Source organism: Gracilinanus agilis, chromosome 6, assembly GCF_016433145.1.
Source record: "Gracilinanus agilis isolate LMUSP501 chromosome 6, AgileGrace, whole genome shotgun sequence".
NCBI lineage: Eukaryota > Metazoa > Chordata > Mammalia > Didelphimorphia > Didelphidae > Gracilinanus > Gracilinanus agilis.
Genome location: NC_058135.1, coordinates 100,490,396 through 100,513,181, shown reverse-complemented (window position 1 = coordinate 100,513,181; position 22,786 = coordinate 100,490,396). Strand labels below are relative to the sequence as shown.

General features: G+C 34.6%; 1 protein-coding gene across 4 annotated transcripts in view; it reads right to left on the bottom strand.

The window, feature by feature from the left end:
* Positions 1-22,421, bottom strand: part of SPOCK3 (SPARC (osteonectin), cwcv and kazal like domains proteoglycan 3) — a 634,362-nt gene extending 611,941 nt beyond the window's left edge. For 3 of the 4 annotated variants that reach the window (XM_044680202.1, XM_044680203.1, XM_044680204.1), the window contains exon 1: positions 22,215-22,406. In XM_044680202.1, the coding sequence (XP_044536137.1) occupies positions 22,215-22,406 (192 nt within the window). Of the gene's footprint in view, positions 1-22,214 lie in introns of all 4 variants that reach the window. The other variant, XM_044680201.1, reaches the window with a different exon arrangement.
* Positions 22,422-22,786: the final 365 nt, after the last annotated feature.

The window sequence follows — 22,786 nt, the reverse complement described above, 5'->3', positions numbered from 1 at the left end:
CTAAGGGGGAAGAATCAGTGAAACTCTTTCTTTTTCAACTTCCAAAAAACAATATCCTGGGTGGGGTATTAACACTATGATGTCATATCTTAGAAGACCTCTATCTATAGACATGACATAGCATCAAGAACTTTAAGATCCAATGGAGAAAAAAAATTAAAAGGAGTAGCTCCTGAACTTCTTTCATCACTAAGATTATTTTGTTGCTCCCTTAAAAATTCATTATGGAAGTAATAACTAAATTGCTTCATTTCTCCCTTGATAACTAAGTTTCTAAATAAATTGTCACAGAATATATAATACATGTAAGATAAAGTTTATTTCCCTGAAAACTCACATAGCAATTTCTTTGAAACTTCCTAATGTACTTGTTTTATAATATATATTCCAAATACCTAGGTTTGTGTCTTCTCCTCCTATCAACCTTTAAGTTCCTTGAGAGCAGTAAACCATTTCTTTAAACTTTGTTCTATATACAGAAGGCAAGTAATATATATTTGTTAGTTGACTGATTTTAAAAAGAAGTCCAGGAAAATGGTTAGTCATAAAAAGTGGAGCTATAGGAGAAACATTTTTAATTGCTCCAGGACACATTTAAAGTTATTTTTTCAGTGTCACTATAAAATGTTTTTTATTGGATAAGTGGGATTCTAATGCAAAGGGGAATATTCTATTTTAATAGTGATGGGAACTACAACATGCTATTTTGTTTTTTTTTCCTTTTATTGGAACTAGGATATGCAAAAAATTCAATAAGAGTTACATAAATTCTAATAAAAAAGACCTGAAGCATCCAAACAAGCCAGCCTCTTTCACTGAGTAAAAACAAATTTTTTTTAAATTCCAAAAACAACAGGATTGTAGAAAATGAGATTTTATTGTACATTTTCCGAGAGTGTTTTTATTCACAGCTTCACACAGATGTATACTTGTGCAGTATTAAGTTATCCAAGGAGAACCTCCAAATAAGACATTCAAAAAGGATTATTATTCAATCATTTAGCAACCTGGACTGGTTATCATACATATTCTTATAATGTTACTTAAACATAGTAGCTAATTCATCCAAAATGTGTTTATGTTGGATGTGGCGCTAAATTTATAATGTTAAAATTTATTCAAAGAAAAGTAGATAGAATGAGGAAGGGCTTAAACTCCATGTCTTAGAAGAGAACTGAAATAACTGGAGATTTTTAGGCAAGAGAAGAAAACCCTGGGGCCTAGAAGTGAGAGTGTCAGGAGATGTGATAGCTGTCTTCAAGTACTTGAAGAGCTATTACATGAAAAAGGAATTAGATCTGTTTGCTGTTCTCTAGAGGGCAGAACTAGAAAGAATAAGTAGAAATAAAAAAATTAAAAAAAAAGAATCTTTGGACTTCATATAAGGAAAGTTAAGTCCCCAACAATTAGCAGTAGACACAAATGTAATGAGTTATTCCTCTTCAGTAGAGATCTTCAAGCAATGGCTTGTGACCATTTCTTATCCAAAGACAGGAGGGATTAGAGTGTGTTTGGTAATAATATGATCTCCTTTGCTTCCCCATCCATTAATGATGAAAGATGACAACTAAGTTATACCAGGTCATAGAAAGTCATTTTCAATAGGATATTTGGCATAAAGGTCCAAAGAGGTAGCAACACACCACACCATACCATACATTTCTACTAGTCAGTGGACCTTGGAAATATTCTGGAGAGTGGAGTTGTGCATCCACTAAGGGGGGTTAGAGGGAAAGAACATGAAATATGTAACTAGGGGAAAATATTCAAAATTAAAATTAAAAAAAAAGAAAGTGCAGACGAAAACCTAAGAAAAATCAAATTATAAAAGGCTGTAATAAAAAAAAAGAAATATTCTGGAGAGGTGCTATATAATTCAATAAATCCCAAATAACTTACACAACACTAAAGAAATGTGCTCATCTGTGTAAGAATAAAAATGTTTAGGAAAAGAGGAAACTATTTCCTTGCTTCAGTTACTGGTCACAATACATTTTTATTTGATTTGATAGGTGACAGAGTATCTACAAAGGAAAGCTGAGAAGCCAATGATTCGAATACAGATGAACCAAATTAATGCATAGATGCTTTATTTGCTAAAATGTATACATATGGATTGCAATACAATAGTCAAGGTTTTCTTAGACATTTCACTTGGACCCAAAGAGTGTTTTCGCTCACTAGGGCAGAGGATGTAGCAGCAGCATAACTATAACATCAGAGAAGCTTTTTCTAGCCTCCTTTCCTTGCATATTATTCTCCCCAACCCATAAATCCACATAACAATGCTGAAGAAAGGGTCCTATGAATGAGTAAGCATTCACCTCTAAAACCAGAAATATTATTCTTTTGCTGTCAAGATCCAGGTCACTCTTTCTTAGTTGAGAAGAAGCCTTCACATAACATATTTTTGTTCATTCATTTGTTAGTTTTTTGGTTTAAAAAACTCTTATTTTCCATTTTAGAATCAATACTAAGTATCGGTTCCAAGGCAGAAGAACAGTAAGTTCTAGGTAATTTAGGTAAATTACTTGCCCTGGCACACACAGCTAGCAAATATCTGAGGCCAGATTTAAACTCAGTACCTCTATTCTCTAGACCTGAACCTCTATCCATTGAGCCAGAACCTCTCATCTCTCGATCTTGCTCTCTTTCCATTTAGCCACCTAACTGCTCCTTCAATTTTATTTACTCAGCAAACTATGTTCAAGAAATTACCTTTCTTTCCCATAGTTTCAATAAGGTAAAATCCCTCACCCATGAAGTCCAGAAGTATCATAGCTCAGTTTAGTATTACTATCACTGAAAGAGAGAACTTCAAGGTCAAAGAATCATTCTTCAAGTAATACTGGGTTAATGCTTGTTGATACTTCTTTCTGGAAAGGTTTTGCCTCGGGGAATGTTCATAATAAATGAATCTAGTTACCTCAGGGACACTTTCAGAATGTATCAGGTGTTGCCAAGGGCACCTTAGGAAGTCATGCTTGAATCCAGGAGGTTGTGTGTAATTTTATACTATGCCATATCCTATCAAAGGCCCATAAATATTCTCCTGATATTACTAAAGATGACTCTTCAGCAGATGCTGCTACCATGTGCCAAGGCAATTATTAAACCCATATTTCAGACTTTCCACTTAGAGTAGCCTATGCGAATATTCTGAAAGTCACCAAGTACCTGAGATAGCATATAATATCTACCATCTATTTTGTCTTTTTCATGAAGATCATTTCATTAAAGAGTTTCACCTTCCCTCTCCTCCCCAGATGATATGTACGCTTGCAAGCAATCCATGTGGACATCAACTTGTCAAAAGTTCTCCTTCTATTAATTTATTGTATGTTTGGAACTTTGGAATATGAATCTAAAGAGAAACACATTTCTCAGCAAGAACAGAGATCAACTGTTCTCTCCTCTTGACCTCGTTGTAAAATGTCTTTCTTGCTCCCTCATCCATAATTGATTCTTTTCATCAGATTGAGTTCAATTGTTACAACTTGCTGTGCTTATAGTGTTTAGGTTATTTTCAATTTTTAATAAGTATTGTGTAATGAATATCCCTTTCCCTATTTTTGGTCCAGGAATATGATTTCACTTCTACAGGAACCTATGAGTATCCAAAAACCTCTCCTCCATTTCAGATCAGCAGGTGTCTATAATTTAAAGGGTTTTTTTTAACCTTTTTTTTAAACCCTTAACTTCTGTGTATTGACTCCTAGGTAGAAGAGTGGTAAGGGTGGGCAATGGGTCAAGTGACTTGCCCAGGGTCACACAGCTGGGAAGTGTCTGAGGTATAATTTAAAGTTTTAAAGAGTTTCTTGAGGCACCAAGTGGTTAGTGACTAGTTGAAGTTCATTATATAGTCATCACAGATCAAAAACAGAACTTGAACCCAGGTCTTCTATGAGTCCAAGACTTGACTTCTATTATGCCACAGTACCTCTCAAAAACAGAACCTTTTATTTTAATCTCCCTGTATTCTAAAGCAACTTAAGATAAATTATCTGGAAATGTTCAAAACTGTATTTTTTCAAATGTACATTTTTCTTTCAGTAGTGTACCTCCGAACATATTTTTAATTGGAGCGATACAGAGATTTTATATACAAGTTCCCTGATTTGATAATACACTTAAATTTTGTTTGGCAGAATAAACCGTACTTCCTTGACTCAGAGATTTCCCTTAACACTCATACACTTTTAGAAAATACAGGATAAATTTTTTTTTCTTCTGATATGCATCTCAGAGAGAGAACTGAAGAATCCAATTATTATGAAGTTGTTAGGGATCTCTAAATTGTCCTCCAAATATATTTGAAGTTTCATGATAGAATATGGTTTTCATATAATCAGTGTAGATTTGTATATATTTGCATAAAATGTATATACATATGCCAACATGTGTAAAATATACGCATGTATACATGTGGTTTTGTGTCTGTGTGTTTATAGCTGGGTAGAACAGTAAATAGAGAACAATGGAGCTAGAGTAAGAAGAAGTGTCTACCTGAAGTTAACTCTGGCCTAAGATACTTTTTAACTATGTGACCCTGGGCAAGTCATTAGACCCAGTTCCTCATCTGTAAAATAAGTTGGAGAAGGAAATGGCAAACCACTCCAGTGTCTCTCCCAAGAAAACTACTAAACAGGATCATGAAGAATCAGACTGAAAATAACTGAAAACAAATGGACAACAAATAGACAGATATACAGACAGATAGATGTGATTGTATATAAATGTGATTTATTAGTGAGCATGGAGTTCATCTGTCCCTTTTTAGTTACTCTCAAAAGTGTTCATGCTAGTCTATCAATATTGGAAAATAAATCATTTTCTAAAACTTTAAAGCCCCAACCTAATTAAATGTGCTTTTTAGTCAAGTGCTGAAAATGGGCAATCTGAGTTTATACTATTAAATGATGTGAGCTTATACTATTAAGAATCTAGAGATGCTACAAATGATCATGACTATTTTTGGTTTCTAAACACAGTTAAAAAAATGAAAAGCAAGCAACCTTCCATCATGTATGTAACCACAACTTTCACGTGTAGTTGGTAGCATTAAATCAATACCAATGTATGCACGGGAAAATCTAAAATTAATGTATCGTCTGTTATAAGCAAGAGATCATGAAATCATTAGCCCTGGGATTGCCAAGTCTTTTTAACAGAGGTTTTATATTCATATACCCACGGACTTGTATAATTTTAAACAGCAAAGGATCATTTAGCCCAACCCTTTCATTTTATGGATGACTAAACTAAGACACAGGGAGGTTAAATGAATTTTCTGATGTCATTTACTCCTCTTGCTGGTGACAGAGATAGTTCTACATTCTGAGCCTCCATCTCCCCCTTAGGGCTCTTTGCATACATGAGGCTGCATCCCAATCATTTATTTTTTAAAAGGGATTTTAAATTATTGATGGTGTTAGTAGCTAGTATTACACCACACTCTGGAGTGACAAATCACTTTACATTCATTAGCTCATTTGATCCATGAATATGATCTATGTTTCACAGAAGTAGATAATAATTGCCAAAGGTCACACAGCTCTAGTTGTGAGATAAGAACTCAGGAGGGCCATTTTACAGCTGAGGTCATTGAGATTCAGAGTGGTTAGGAGTCTTGTTTGGCCAAAGTCAAGTTGCAGTGGCATGGAGAAAAGAAGACCAGATATGTAGTCAAAGGGCCTGGGTTTGAAACCTGGCTCTGTGATGTCCTAGAACTTGGGTAAGCATTTAATTTCACTGAGTTTCAGTTTCTTCATCTGTAAAATAAGAGGCTTAGACAAGGCTCAGAGACCTAGAAAAGATTTTAGAAGTCAATGAACGCAACTATCTCTTTTTTACAGATAGGGAAACTGAGGTTCAGGAAGGTTAAGAGTCTTGTTCAACATCTTTCATATAGTAAAACTCAAAGGCGATGTTTGAATCCAAGAGGTCTGATTTCATAGCCAAAGCGCTTTACCTTGTGCCTTTCTGCTTCTTTATGCAAGTTGCCCCAAAACTCTTAGTGCCTTTTTAAACTTTGATAGCTGAAAATGGCACAAAGACATATGGGACCTCTTACATAATTAATTCTAGAATCCTTATAAGTTCAGCTAAAATTCTGTGATCTATGATTCTTTCCACAACATTGAACCTTGGCACTCAAATTTTTGAAAAATAAATTATTCTCATCCTGTCTCCTTTTCTAATTCCTCAAAATTAGAACAGAAATTCAGGGTCTTCCCTGATACTAATCTTATAACCCCTGATAGTTTTTATTTTGTGTTTATGGTGATTATTGATCAAAAATTATATATTAGATATCAATAGCTTCTTCTGGAATTTATCCAATGATCCTACATTCACACAACAGAACTATTGGAAAAAATCCTTTTGACTTGGAAACTGTCATTATATGTTTAAAGTAGAAACCACTTTGACACTTTGAAACAGAACTTTTAATCAGTTCAGGAAGGGGACAATGGCCAGAAAAATGACATTATCACTTCAGTAATCTTCATTTTCCCCTAACTTGATTTTGCTGCATCTGTTCTTGATTAGAGAACCACTTCTTCCAACCCAAGGAGTGAAGCAACACACAGAAAGACTCACTAAATGAAGGACAAAAATCGACTTTTCTAAAGAAGACAGTGAAGGTACAAAAGACTAAAGGTCAACCTTTCTCAGTGGTGATGTTATACTCTGCCAGCACTATTCAGTAACTTTTAGCTTCCCAGTTTATAAGAAAAGCCACATGAAGGATGCAAAGTTGAAGGATTTTAAAGAAGCAAAACATGTCTTCCAGATGAAGCAGTAGGTGAACATTTCATGGAAAGTACAAGAAATAATAGCAAATGCTTAAGCTTCCAAGTTTCATGTTCATTGTGGAAAACATCAAGTACATATCAACATAAAAAGCAGAATCTTGATATATTGTGGCGTAGAAGAAAGATTTTCTGCCCCCAGAAGTTAGGAGAGTTGGATTCAAATTTGCACTTCAACACTAATTTTAGAAACATGTGTAGGTCATTGAAAGCTCTTAGAACCTTAGTTTCTCTATCTGTAAAATGGAGATAATAATCCTGAAATGACAAACTTTAAAAAGTTGCTTTTGAAGGATGGGATTTCTAAACCTAAAATTATGATGTAATCATTGGATCTTTATTACTGCCAAAACTATCAATTAGAAAATATATTACCACCTATTTCTGATAACCTGTAAGAGAAAATAATGCAACCATTTGATATCATAATTCTATGCTTTATATTGAAACATAATGTGTAGTAGATAAAATTATTTTATATATAACTTTATCCTGTGCTGTGAGAAAGTATGTCTAACGTGTTTATAAAAGTAGTCTAATATTTATTATAACATTGGACCTAACCTCTGTTATTATATCCATGTATTACTTCATTTGGAATTATTAATGATTAATGTCCAACCAACACTTTTGCTCCTAGTCAAAGAGGGTTTACTCTGGGAAAAACAAACCACAGAGAATTCAGAGCATGTAAAGGAATTTCATCATTTTCCTTTTCTTTTTAGTTACTGGATGTTGTTCACAGCTTTTAATTATGTTACATATATTTAAGTGATTTTTCTAAGCTAAAGATCACTAATCAGGCTATATTTAATTTCTGTCAATCATGGATTCCCTTGTTTCCTTTCTACCTCTTTCATAATTATTATTGTTTAACACATGTCTTAGACTATCTATTACCTTGTCTTGAAGCTATTTTTATTACGCCACAATTGGTACAGATGGTTGGAGTCAATCTCAATAAGATTCTGGGAGTAAGACAAGACAAATTGTAGATATCCATAGCACTAAATAGCTTAGAGCCAGTAAAACAAAGATTATTATTCAGAGAAAGAAGATCAAGGCAAAGTATTATCTTCTTTACCTAAGATTATGAGGACAATCTAAAAGCAAGCACATTAGAGGTCACCTCTCAGTTGCTGAATATCTTCCACATTAAAAGCTCATAAATCAATGCTTCCAAAAAGGATAAAAATTACAAACATACTTTCATATATACATAATATTTTAAAGGAACCTCTTTGGATGAAGTAAAGATTAAACAAATTGCTAAAGCTTCTAAACTTAATATGAAGAATTATATGAATAAAAGAGATTTGATGTTGTTTTGAAAAATATAACACTCTTTCTATTGCACTAGTCAGACCATTATATTTCTAAGAACATTTTAATGAGGACATATCCAAGGAAGATAACCAGGATGATAAACAGGCTTGAAACTAAGAAGAAGAAAAGTTGAAGGAAGCAGAGAAGGAAAAAATGTAGAATAACAATACTCAAAAAACAGAAGTGCTCCTATGTGGCCCATTTATTCTGTATAGCATCAAGTAGCAGAAGTAGCATCAGTAGGCAGCAGCTACATGGAAACACATTATGACACTTACTGTATAAGGTAAGTCTTTCTAATAATTAGTGCAGTCCCTAAATGTAATGGGCTCCATCATGAAAGAGTAGATTCCTTGTTTTTGGAAACATTTGAATAGAAGCTAAATGGCAATTTCTTCAAAAAGGAACTAACTGTATCAGGTAGGGTATTTTAAAGTTCCTTATAACACATTATCTTTATTTTTATTTTTTTCATTGTAATAGCTTTTATTTTTTTATTTTTTTATTATTATTTTGAATATTTCCCATAGTTACATGTTTCATTTACTTTCCCTCTTCCCCCTAGCCCCCCCAACCCCCTTAGCCCACGTACAATTCAACTAGGTTTTTCACTGATTAAGACCTAATTCCATATTGTTGATAGTTGGACTAGAGTTATCGTTTAGTATCTACATCCCCAATAATATCCCCATTAGCCCATGTGTTCAAGCAGTTGTTTCTCTTCTGTGTTTCTCCTCCCACAGTTCTTCCTCTGAATGTAACTCATTATTTTTAAATAAACATTTATTAAGGACCTACTATGTGCCCAGCATGCTGCTAAATGCTAGGAATATGAAAAGAGGCAGAGCACAGCTCTTGTCTTCAAGAAGCTTATAATCATGGAATGTCCAACATGCAAGCAAATATTTACAAAGAAATCTACCTACGGAATATATAGGAAATAATCAGCAGTGTAAAGGCATTGAAATTAAAAAAAGGTTAGGAAAGGATGAAGGAGAGATTTTATTTGTGACTTAAACTTACAAATGCTAGTAGGCAGAGTGGAGAAAGGGAAAGCATTCCAGGCACAGAAACAACAACAACAAAAAAGCCAAGAGACAAGAAATAAATAGAGTGCCTCGTTCATGGATCCTTGCAGCCAGGAGACCAGTACCTGGCAGGAGAGTGAAGCTTATGAAGACAGAACAGGCAGGAGAGAACCATGTTATGAAGAGCTATGAATGCCAAACAGATGATTTTTGCATTTGATCTTGGAAGTAATATGGAAGCGATTTGAGTTTATTGAGTAGGAAGGGCATATGATCAGACCTCTACTTTAGGAAAATAGTTTTAGTTCAAAGAGTGGAGCAGAGAGAGATTTGTTGAAAGAAGACTCATTAGCTGACAACTGTTCTATTCTAGGCACAAGGTGATCAGGCCTTCCAGTAGAGTAAATGGCAATGTCAGAGTGGAGAAAGTGACATATTTAAGAGATGTTGGAAAAGTGAAATAGGATGAGGCATCAGATTGCATATGAGAGGGTGAGAGAGAGTGAGGAATTGGAGATGACTCATAGGTTGGAAGCTTGAGGGACAGTTGCCCTCTCTAGTAACAGGGAAAGTAGAAAGGAGGGAAGAATTTAAGAAAAAAGATAATGAGATGCATTTGTTTTATACAAAATTATTTTTATTAAATATATAATTTCTATATATATTTATGCATATGTGTATATCATTATATAGCTATTAAAACTCAGCATTTTGAATTTGACTTAAAACGTGTACATGTTAATAATCTTTAAAAGCACCTTGGACACGAACAGTAAATTATAGCTATTGCTAACAGGAGTCGTAAAGAAGAAAGCAATTACCTAAAAAAAGGTCTTAAAATATGCTTGATTTTCTGGGAATGATAATCTTTTTATTTTCAGAACTCCTGGTATGAGAACTCTTTCTACTTAGGAAAATCAATAATGTATATGTGAGAACTCCTGTCATTTATGAAAATCAGTGATGTATATGTAACTTGGAGAGTCTTAAAAAGTTACCTGAAACACTAAGAGGTTAGGTAACTTGCTTCAGGGCATATCTGCCAGTTAGTGTCAGAAGTATGAGAATAATCATTTCAAATATATTAAACTATTTCTATACCTGGGTTTTGAATTAAGACTTAGATCTGTCCCTCAGATATCCTTACTCATTGGTTTGCTCCTAGGAAGTTCAAGGAATGCCCCCCCTAGAATGTCTTCCATTTTAAGGTGATAGAAAAGAGAGATTATGGGTTCTATCTTACCCAATAAATAGGAACCAGTTTTTAGAATAGGTAGATCGGCAAGTAGCAGGACATCGTTCTTGAAACTTGCATTGAATAGCATTGCACAAAATCACTCCTACTGGAGTAAAACTTGCTATGTCTTTCTAGACAGGGTCATGGAAGTAGGCCAGTGGTTGTCTACCACTCATCAAGGAATTAGGAATAGATTGAGAGAATGATGGACCACCTCCTTGTCGACTTTTCACCAATTAAAGACTGAAATGATTAGAGGAGGGCTGAATAATAAGCTTCCAAATTTTATTAATGACACATGTGGCAGAACTTTTTCTTTGACCACCAATTATTACTAGCCTAATCAATAAATTGATCTTCTCACATGGAAGCCAGTCTCTTGGAATTTTTCATCATCACAAGTAAGTAATGAATCCGAATCTTTCTGAACTCCTTCAAGTTCTGCCTTCTATCAACTATGCCATATTTCATCTCATTTTGATTTAAGATTGTTAAATAATTATATTTTAAATGAGAGGAGGAGTGATAGCTAGACTTGGAGTTAAAAAAATTTTGTATTCAAGTCTTGCTTCTGAAACTTACTAGAAGTTTGACCCAGAACAAGTCATTTAAACTCAGTGCTAGGCAGCTCTCTAGAAGTATAAGTTGCAGGCTAGTTGCTAACCTGCAGTAGAAGAAGGGATTTCCTCATCTAGAAGTTCAGTATTTCAGTTGAACCACAGATTTACTCAGTATGCACCTATATTTACAATTGTAAAAGGACTTGTAACTATAAGGGAAATTTTAGGTAAGAGTTGGATGTATTATTTTATCTACCCACTATTTCTTCACAAATCTAATTTTTAAAAAATTAAAGCTAAATATATATATACATAATCTATACATGTATAAACACATTTTAAATATATATATATATACACACATTTAATGTCTATAAACACACAACTAATATAGTTATATTGGATATGTATGTAGGTAGATACATTTAAAACACATTTTAAATATATATATATATATATACACACATTTAATGTCTATAAACACACAACTAATATAGTTATATTGGATATGTATGTAGGTAGATACTCCAAAGTTAACGTTACATTTGGTAAAGAACTAATGTGGCATGTATTTCAACATTAATGTTTAAAGTAAATCTCTTTTATGCTTTTTATTATATATTTTAAGTCTTCTTATACAGAACTCAAGTTTTCTTCTGTTGAGACTAATTTCTAATATCAACTTTTCAGCAATATTGATCTTTAGGCCTACAACTATTTTCAATTACTAGTTTCTGCCAAGATATTTAACACCTCATAAAACCAGCTTCTGTTCTGAGGGTAAACACACATGTGTGTGAACATGCAAATACATAAACACACACACAGACTTTATCCATTTCTTTAGTAGATAGACAGGTACAGATATATATATATATGTATGTATATATATATATACACTCATAAATATATATATATATAAATATTTTTTGATAAAAATTCTATCAGGTAATGTATAAATTTAATCTTTGTTCTTACTGACCATTAGACTTTCAGTATAATCAGGACTCTTCCTTCAAATTTGATGCTTCTAAGAGGTGAAGATTCCTAAATGAGCATATTCCACTCACCAAAGCAGATTTCCACCCTTCTGTGTCACAGTATATAGTTTTCCCTGAGTAGTCATGACTAAAAAAAATTATCATACGTGAGTCAAACTTGCTGATGATGATCTCCTCAAAAACTAAGCAAAGCTGTTCCTTCCATGAGGCGAAAAACTCTTCTTCGGTTGGTATGATCTGTCAGTCTTTCAGAAAACAAGGTCACCCTCATGCTATGATGAGGCATCAAAGTAAGAATTTTGTGAGGAGTCGTGATACATTCCAAATGCTACGGTGAAATCAAGTGATTGTTGTTCAATTGTTTCAGACATCTCAGATTCTTCATGAACCCATTATGTGGTTTTCTTGGCAGAAATACTAGTGTGATGTGACATTTCTTCCTCTAGTTTATTTTAAAGATGAGGAAACTGAGGCAAACAGGGTTAAGTGACTTGCCTGGGCAGGCAAACCACTCAGAAGTGTCTAAGGCCAGCTTTGAATGCAGAATGATGAGTCTTTCTGGTTCCATGGTTATTATTCTATCCACCGTACCACCTAGCTGCCCCAAAATCAAATCAAATGATAACAGAGATGTTAATCAACCGATCAAGAAGTATTTTAAGCACCTGCTTTGTGTCGGAAAAATATATGAAAGGGAGATAATCCATACCCTCAAGGAGCTTACATTTGATTGAAACTTTAAATGGACTCTCCCAACTATTTTCAGCAAATCACAGATCCAGGACAACTCCAAGTGACTCATAATGAAAAAAGCTATCCACCCATCATAGAAGGACTTGACAGAGTCCGAATGTAGATTGAAACATACCATTCTTCAGTTTATTTCCTTCATGAATTTTGTCTAGTGTTAGCAACATGGATCTTCTTTCACAACATGACAAACATGGAAATATGTATTATATTATAGCATGTGTACAAACTATGTCACAATAGCTGTCATCTGTGGGAGAGGGTAGGAAGGAGGGAGAAAACATGGATGGCAAAATTTTAGAAAGCAATTATTAAAATTATATCTACTTATAACCCGCAAAATATAGTCTCCAAATCCCCAGAAGAATTAGTTTAGAGTTTCCTTTGTGTAATTAGAATTTGCTCCCCAGGACTCTCTTTCTCAGCATCCCATTTGTATATTTATGCTAACATAATAATGTAGGGAAGATATATATGTTTTGTTTAGCTCCTCCTTCCCTCTCTTTTCCAGGGAAGGCGGCTGTGGAGCTTGAGTGAGAGTCAGACAGGAGAATTTTACCCACGTGTTTTTTACTTAAGCTTTCTAATTTTGTTTTTTTATTTCTTTTGCTTCAAGTGATTATTAATAAACTTAATAAAATATAATACTTAGAGTTATTAGATGTTAATTTAAATCTTACACCTTCAATAAGTAATTGTGCTAGTGAGTCTCATTGGATACCTCGCAAGGAAAGTTTTAGGACTTTTCTTGCTATTTCACCTTGGACTTACATGCCTAGAAAGTTCACCTGTCAGTCAGAAACTAAGCAGGGGTAAATAAGATGGAAAGTTATACACAGTAATAATGGTACAAAACATTTTTACAAGTCTCAGATAAAGGTCTCATTTCTCAAATATACAGAAAAGTGAGTTGAATATATAAGAATACAAGTCATTCCCTAATAGATAAATGTCAAAGGACATAAAAAGAGAGTTCTTGGACAAGGTAATTAAAGTTTTCTATAGTTATGCAAAAGTGTTCTAAATCACCGATAATTAGAGATATGTGAATTAAAACAACTCTGAAGTATCACCCAACACCTATCAGATTGGCTATTATGACAGAAAAGGAAAAGACAAAACTTGGGAAGGGAATATGGAAAAGTTGGGACATGAATGCACTGGTAGAGAGTTGTAAACTGCTTCAGTCATCCATGCCAGTAATCTGGACCTATGCCCAAAAGGATATAAAAAGGATATAAAGCCTTTGACCCAGCAATATCAATACTAGTTTTGTACCCCAAAGATATGAAAAAAGGAGGAAGGATTTATATGTACAAAAACATTTAAAGCAGCTCTTTTTTGGTGGGCAAAGTTTTGGGAAGTGAGGGAATACCCATCAATTGAAGAATGGCTGAATAAGTGATAATATATGGTTTTAATGGAATACTATTGTGCTATAAGAAATGATGAACAGAAGGGGATCAGAAAAACCTGGAAAGACTTACAAGAACTAAAGCTGAGTGAAATTAGCAGAATCAGAACAATATTATACATAGTGAAAGGAATATTTTATAATGAACAACTGTGAATAACAGATATTCTCAGTAATACAATGATTCAAAACTATCCCAAAGCACTCTTGATAAAAAAAAAAGTCCTTTCTAGAGAAAAAGAACTGAGTCTGAATCCAGACCAAAACAAAATTTTCATTTTCATTGTTTTCTTTTTAGGTTTCCTGCCACAAAAGGATTAATATGGAAAAAATGTCTTACATGATTACACACATAAAATCTATATGAGATTGCTTACCATATCAAGGAGTATGGGAGAGGGAGATAGGAAGGGAGAGAATTCAAGATTCAATATTCTTTGAAAAATGTTGGAAACTATTTACATGTAATTGGGAGAAAAATTTAATTAAATACCTTTTTTAAAAAGTCCACTTGTCAATAATCAGGGTATGTTTATCATGATATGTAAGATATCAGAACCCAAGTGTTGACCAACTAAACTGAAAGAAAAGGGGGCAGCTGGATGACTCAGTGGATTGAGAGCCAGGCCTAGAGATGGGAGGTCTTAGGTTAGAATCTGGCCTCGGACACTTCCTAGCTGTGTGACCCTGGGCAAGTCACCTAACCCCCATTGCCTAGCCCTGTAACAAATAAAAAATTAATATAGAAGGATATGTATAAAAGATATTAGGGTTTAAATTTTTTTTAAAAAAAGAATGAAAATAAACTGAAGAAAGAAATGATGCATACTGATTTTCGAATGAACAGGTCATGAATCTATAAATTCCATTTAACTCTCCAAGGCATTACCTGCTAACTGGACTTTCTTTTACCTCTAACTGTGCCAGTGTGTGCATCCCCGTGTGAATACATGTGCATGTACACACACACACACACACACACACACACACAGAGTCTAATTGTCTGACACCTGAATTGACCAGATGCTCTATGTACATACTCTCTAAAATCTATAAATATATACAATATTGACACTTCTAACAAACCTCTATTTAATAGCACTGCACTGATTTAGTAGAAATTTCTATCCTAGCTTTATCAAATAAAAATACAAAAAAAATACAAATTAAAAATCTGTAAGAAATTATGATGTAACTTGCATTGTCAATAACTGAAAAAAAAAACTTTTGCAAACCATTTTACATGTTATCTCCCTCAATCCTAGTAACAATCCTGAGAGATAGGTGCTATTGGTATCCCCATTTTACACATGAGGAAAATGAAGAGAAAGATTAAAAGATTAATCTAATGTTGGAGAACCACTAAATTCTGAGGCAGAATTAAAAGCTAGGTGGTGCAGTGAATAGAGCACCAGGGTTAAAGTTTAGACAGACATGAATCCATATCCAAACACAGTCACTAGCTCTACATGTCGCCTAATCTGTGTCTGCCTCAATTTCCTCATATTTACATCTACTTCACATGATCATAGTGAGGATCCAATGAGAAAATATTTGTAAAGTGCTTTGCAAACCTTAAAGTATATGTAATAGTTATCATTTTATCTCTTTCTTACTCTGAATCCAATACTCTATCCACTTCACAAAGGAAAAATGGAGAAATGATATTGCCAATACCACAAACAACTTTTTTTCCTGTTCCTATTAGTTATACAAAGTATATGTGTATATATGTATATTTTTTTTCTCTCTCTCTCTAGTGCTACATACTAAACTTCACATTAGCTCAGACTTTATTGAGTTTCTTTGTTAGCAATGGGAGAATGGCCTAAAGATTTGAGTGCTAAATTATAGTGAGGAACATCGGAAGATCGGTTGTTAGGTCCTAACTCAGGCCAGTACCTTGTTAGTTCAAGTTCAATGCTAGGATGAAATGAAGAATTTGGAAGTCATTAAATGGTTAAGAAGAGGAGGTTTAATTAATCATAATGAAAAATATTCAACAAAAATAAAATAACAATAGTAACTCCTGTTTTGTATAAAATTATTTATATATTGTTATATTTATTTTTATTATTTATTATTTATATATATATATAATATTATATATATACTTAAGAGAATAGGAATAGGAGAATTGAGAAGTCTAAATGGCCCAGGACCATTTTTATGCCCCTAGATGATGACGAGACCATGTAAACATGATCATAGTATGCAGAGTTTAAGACTGGTCTCACCCATCAGAGTGATCTAGTCCTGGCTTTCTCCTTTATGTTTTGTGAAAGAGGGGAAGGGGGAGAAAGAAGCCTAGTAGTTATTGGTACTATCACTTCAGGGTATAATTCTTTACTTCTGATTCTTCCTTGGCTTCTATCCAATTCCAGCTAAAATCCCACCTTCTACCAGACAGGTTTCTTGAATAATAATTTCCTTAATCTTTGGGATCTTCCCACTAAAATAATTTCAAATTTATGCTAAATCCAGTTTGTTTGTATGTACTTATTCTAATTTCATCTCTTCCATTAAACTATGTGCTCTCAGAGCAGTCTTTGTATCCTCATCTCTTAGGACAATATGCTGGGCTTCTTGATTCAAGGAAATGTGATCTCCTACACAAAATGTAATATCACTGCTATGAAAATTATCTCTGATAAATCAGAAAGACTACACGAAAAATAGAAGTTTTACGTATGAATCGTAGATTCAATAATGGCAAACACTGACAGAATTTTCAGATACAACACAGAATCTCCCCCCCCCCCGTTTTCATTTTTTTTCTTTTGGATTATTTGAACAATTATGATGGAATTTTGAATTAAGCAAACTAGAGAATTTTATTTGTTATGCTGTGTCTCCAACTTATGAAATAAAGTTATACTATATACAGTATAAGCATAATGGAAACATTTTTTCACCCCATTTTTCAGATATTAATCATTGTATATAAGGAAAATAGATTTGCATTTTAATGTCTTATAAAGCAATTTGAAACAGAATGCAGAAGAGAGCATGCCTAGAAAAAAATAGTTTTATTTGCTTTATAATGGCAGTAAAGGTTGACGTCTTCTTTTTAGGTCATTAACTCCTCCATTTGCTAAGTAACAGGAAATCTTCCTTACCATCAACCATTATTTCCTAAATCTCTATGTACTAAAATACCTTAAGAAAGAGGAAGTTTAAATTAGGAGGGTTTTTTTTACCAATACCTCTCAAATTATAATTTTTTTAAAAATATACAACTCCCTTGAGTCATATGGAACTTTCAGTGACATATTTTAGACTTTCAAATTTTATATGCTCTTTAGAAATAATAAAATATAATTGTAAAATAAATTATGAAATTTAATATTTACTTAAACTTATTTTAGTACATATTTAAAACCAGATTTAAAAAATGTTAGTTGTATTATGGTATTTTAATCAATCTCTTAATAACAATATGAAATATGATAGTTTTTTAAAAATATTTTAAAAAGCAAAACTGAATTGTCAGAATTCTCCAGGACAGGGAGGGGGTTAAACATGATTTGGGGACAGGAAGTTATGTAAAGTTGTCATGTGATCCAAAAGTGATTGTTATAGATTGAGAATATTAGTTCAATGTATACCTGAATATTTTGGGAAATAAAACATAAAAGTTACAATTCCATACTAATGAGTGACTTAATTGGATTATTTTTTACTCAATCTTAGCCAATGGTACAACAAATACTGCATGAAAATCTTAGTATATGTTTGCAACTGTGAGCTAATGAGCCATCATTCTACCAAAGTTTGTAATTTTTCCTTCTGAATTCAAAGTCTCAATATCACATAGATTCTCTAGATGAAAAAAAAAAAGATGAAGACTGATTCAAAGGCTGTTCCTCCTGATATGAGGGAAGCAGAAGGATATAGTAGTGGGGAGGATTTATTTCCACACCTGTGCAAAAAGGATGAGAGTTTATTCTTCAGTGCTTAAGATTTTCCAACTCTAACCCAGGGGGGAAAGAATCTAGATAGAAATAGGAAAATATTCAAAAATGAAATATATGTACAAGAAACTATTGTAATTTGAACAATATAATTTCCAAATTCTAAAGTTTACATAAAGCACTCTAGTGTTTCATTATTCTTCTCCATCACTGTCTGTTATACTACATAGTGTCATTTTAATTTAATTTTTTTAAATTTTTACTATCCCATTACACTTTATTGCCTGGAAATACCCTCCACTGTATTTAACCAAAAACATGATCAACTTTACGTTGCTTCAGAGTTCCCCCCACCCCACTAAACTCAGGATACATTTCAATTCTAACTCAAAGATGACAAGAGATATTAGCAGCAAAAATGATCATTTTGAGATTTATGACAGTATGAAGATTATATAAGGCAGTATATTTTCTGTTACCATTGTGGGGTGTGGGGGGGGGGAATAATTAAGAGATCAATGCAATAGAAGTATCCCTTGTCTAAAGCCAGTGTAGAGAAAAGGTCTGAACTATGTGAAGAGTCATCCCTCTAATTACTATTTGTAAACTTGCTTGGTTTTCATTTCTCTAACTGTGATCTAGCAGTAGAGGAAGTTGAATCAATGATTTACCATCAGTGTCATTAGCTTATCCTTTAATCAATCCTGCCTTTTCTAATTGGGTATTCAAATTATATAAACTTCCTTTCTCTTTTCCTCAAATCTAAGAATTTGACACATGCTGAATGTTAGAGGACTAGTATGGGGCAGTTAGGATTAAAAATACATCAAACAAAACTTTGTAAGAACATAATGAAAAAATATATTTTGAGAATCTAGATTTTTGTAGAAAAAGCTAAGGATTAGTAGAATGAGTAAACTAAAAGACATGAGGGGGCAATTGTAATAAAGGACAATTCATTTTATATTAAAAAAAGTTAAGTAAAGTAATATTTAGGAGAAACAGATTTGGGAGTAGCTATTAACTGGAATTTGTAAATCAATTTATAATAGAAAAAACTGATGCAGAACATTAAAAAATATTTCCTACATTTCACATTTATTCCTATAGATACACCATCACTACAGACCCATAACAAAAATGGATTAAAATGCTACCGTAGGGGGCAGCTGGGTAGCTCAGTGGAGTGAGAGTCAGGCCTAGAGACAGGAGGTCCTAGGTTCAAACCCGGCCTCAGCCACTTCCCAGCTGTGTGACCCTGGGCAAGTCACTTGACCCCCATTGCCCACCCTTACCAATCTTCCACCTATGAGACAATACACCGAAGTACAAGGGTTTAAAAAAAAATGCTACCGTACTTAAAGAAATATCAATAAACAACTAATTGATTATAGAGGAAGGAAAATGTAAATTAGTCATTGTAGAAATAGCCAAAATCATCTTTTTGGCATAGAATATTTTTTCTGACCCTTGGGAAAAGCTTTGTCAATACCTAAGATAAGAAAACATTTTCCTTATTAATAACTACTGATACTCTCACACACATATATCCAACAGGTGGTCAATAGGCTTAAAGTAGATGATATTAATCTCTGTAGTGCTTTTAAGAAATGTCATCTTTGTAAAGACGTGGTCATCTACTTGGAAAGTTAATGACCAAAATCCACTCTTTTCAGTTTTAAAAATAATCATTCACTCTTCTTGTTATAATGGCACTACTTTATACTGACTACTTATATCTGAAAAATACATTAACTTAAAATATATCACATTAAATCCTTCACTTTAAAAACTTAAGCAATACAATGCTATGATTTGGGCACATATTTTTCCCCTGAGATTTTAAAGGCAGAAAACATAATGTTACATTATCCATAAGCTCTTTTATACTCTTCTACATTTAAAAGCTCTCTATTTAACAACTTCAATATAGTTTGCTATTTACACTGTTTACACATTAATCATCATCCAAAATAATAATTATATTAATTATTATCCTATAAATCAAATTAATTAAGCCTTAATAGTGTAAATTGAAGATAGAACATTAACTAAACCATAACTGTGTGCCTAGTTGTTAGCAATAAAACATATACATGAAAGTTTGTTGCTGTCTAAATTTCTAGCCCAATTCATCTTCAATCACTGATAGAGAAGAGCGAACAAAAAAGGATTCCTGTTTACATTCTGGGCTGTGCTTTATAAGTACAGTAAAGCATGGATTTCTGAATCTTCATGAACATTATTTAAACAACTGGATTTACATAAGGATAGAAGCACTGCTATTTGAAACAGCTCGTTTTCAACAAGCAAGCATGCAGTCACATCAAAAAGACTTTTAAAATCTAGTGACAAATGAAATGCCATAAGGTGAACCAATTTTGGATTACTGACAAAACCTTCACTTTCCTTTACAAGTGACAAGATCAACAAAGAGTTCTTTTTCCACTCTCTGAAATCTTGAGAGCATTGTTTTTTCACTTGTATTTATAATTAAAGGAAAATGAACTCAAACAATGACAACTGGATCCAAAACACAATCTTGTTTCAAGTTCTACTAGGCATTTTGAAGACATGACCCATAAAAATATTTAGGGGAAAAAAAACTTTCATTTAGGAAAATCCTCTCCATTTGCCTTTGTACTTATAATTTTCTAAAGATTGCTAAGTGTGAGCTTCAGTACTAATTCTTAAAGTTCCCCACCCTCAAACTCAATCAGAAACTGACGTGTTTGCAGTCATTTATCCACCTGGGTTTTCTCCAGCTTTGAGTTAGTCAATGTTTTCTTCTTTATTATTTATTCTTTCTTCTGGTGGTGTGGGGGTGGTGGAAGGCAACAATGCAAGCTCACATTTTTACATATGTCAGGATTGGTCAAGAAAACCTTGCTAATACTTGAGGTGATGGGGCATGGGGTGGTGAGTCATCTATCTGCCTTCAGCGCTGGCACTGTACATGTACAGCATATCCAAACTCCTCCACTGTTTTTTTTTTTTTTTGTTTTGTTTTTGTTTTTTTCCCCTCTCACGAATTTCATGGTTGGAAAGAGAGAGGACACAAGGGAATCTTAGTCATGTGGCTCCCTCTCCACTCCTTAGGATGATAAGGATAAGCGGTCAGGTTGCCTTTCTCCTTTATGGAAACGTATCGGAACGCCTCAGAATTAACACACACCTGATACCGTCAGCCCTGGTAACCAAAGGGAGCAGCTATGATCAGACTCCTCTCAAATCAGGGGGGGTGGGGGGGAATGACTATTATCCAGCGGGGTTTACAGGGTTCAAAAGTAAACAAGAGACAAGTCTCCAAACAAGCCTTCTCTTTGGAATAACCCCAAGCAAAAATCCATCTGGGCAGCAGAAGTCTTTCAATTTAACCCCTTCCAAGACTTCACAGCCTGGTCAACAATTAGCAAGCAGATCCACCACTAGGTAGTCTTTGGTTCACTTTAGACTACAGCCTAATAAGGTGTATAGGGAACACTTTCTGGATTAAAGTTAATGTCGACGCAGAAAACTGATCAACAGTTTTACGTAATGATCTAGTTGTGATTCAACTACTACTGCTTAACGGGTTCTGACACACTGCCTCCCACTACTGCTCTGCCAGCCGGCATTTATAAATCTGACATCTTCCTCTCTCCTTCCTTAAATTCTTTAATGGTCCATTAGTAAATGGATCGATCCTGGTTACTTAGTAGGCATGCATCTCTCAAATGCACGTCTGCTGTGTTTACACGAGCGCCAGGAACATCATTGGAAAAGTTGAGAATTTAAAGCCTGGATCACTGTGCTTTACAAGCCATTGATTCCGAAGGAGTGGGGAGGGGAAGACTTGGAGGTGAAAGGAGAGGATGGAAAGAAGGAAGGCTGGAAACCTAACTCCTGAGCAACCAATCAGCAAAATCTTCCCGCGGGCACCTAACTCGATGTTGCACCAGGCAAAAGGGGGAAAGCATTTCAACTGAGAACTTCTATTCTTCCCTCTTCTCCCTGAAACCAAAATCACACTCCACCCCCAAGGGAACTGAACCCACTCTTTCCTTCCTCTCTTCCTTCTTCCTCCTCGTCCTCCCCCTCCCCCAACAGGGAGGGGTGTGTGTGTGTGTGTGTGTGTGTGTGTGTGTGTGTGTGCACGGAGGGTGGGGATGGCAGCAGGCAGCACTTACGTCTCGGAATTTGTTCCACTGTCCGACTTCCTTGTCATACTGGGAGATCGTGGTGAGCCATTGTTTGTCATCCAGAAAATTACCGCTGTCCGACCTGCCCCCGGCTGCTGCCGCCGCCGCTGCTGCCGCTTCCAGAGCCTGACTGCACCAGACGACTGCACACACACACAATAGGGCTGATACCTTTAACATCTTGGGGAGAGAGGAACAAGGGGGAAGAGGGAGGGAGAGGGGGGAGGCCAAAAAATAAAATGAAAAACAATGTTAAACAAGAGGTGCAAATATGGGGGGACGACCCCGAGAGATGCACTGAGAAACTGAGGGGAGGGGGGAGGGAGGGAAAGAGGAGCGATGTCTGGGGTCTCCACCACCACCATGCGCGCACACACACACACACATACACGTACACACACACACACACACACACACACACACACACACAGAGCAGTGGAGAGGGAAAAGCAGTCTGGGCTGCTGCAGCAGCAGCAGTAGGAGCAGCAGCAGCAGCAGCAGCAGCAGCAGAGGCAGCCCCAGCGTGCAGAGCTGCCTAGCACATCACCTTGCTGTCAGCC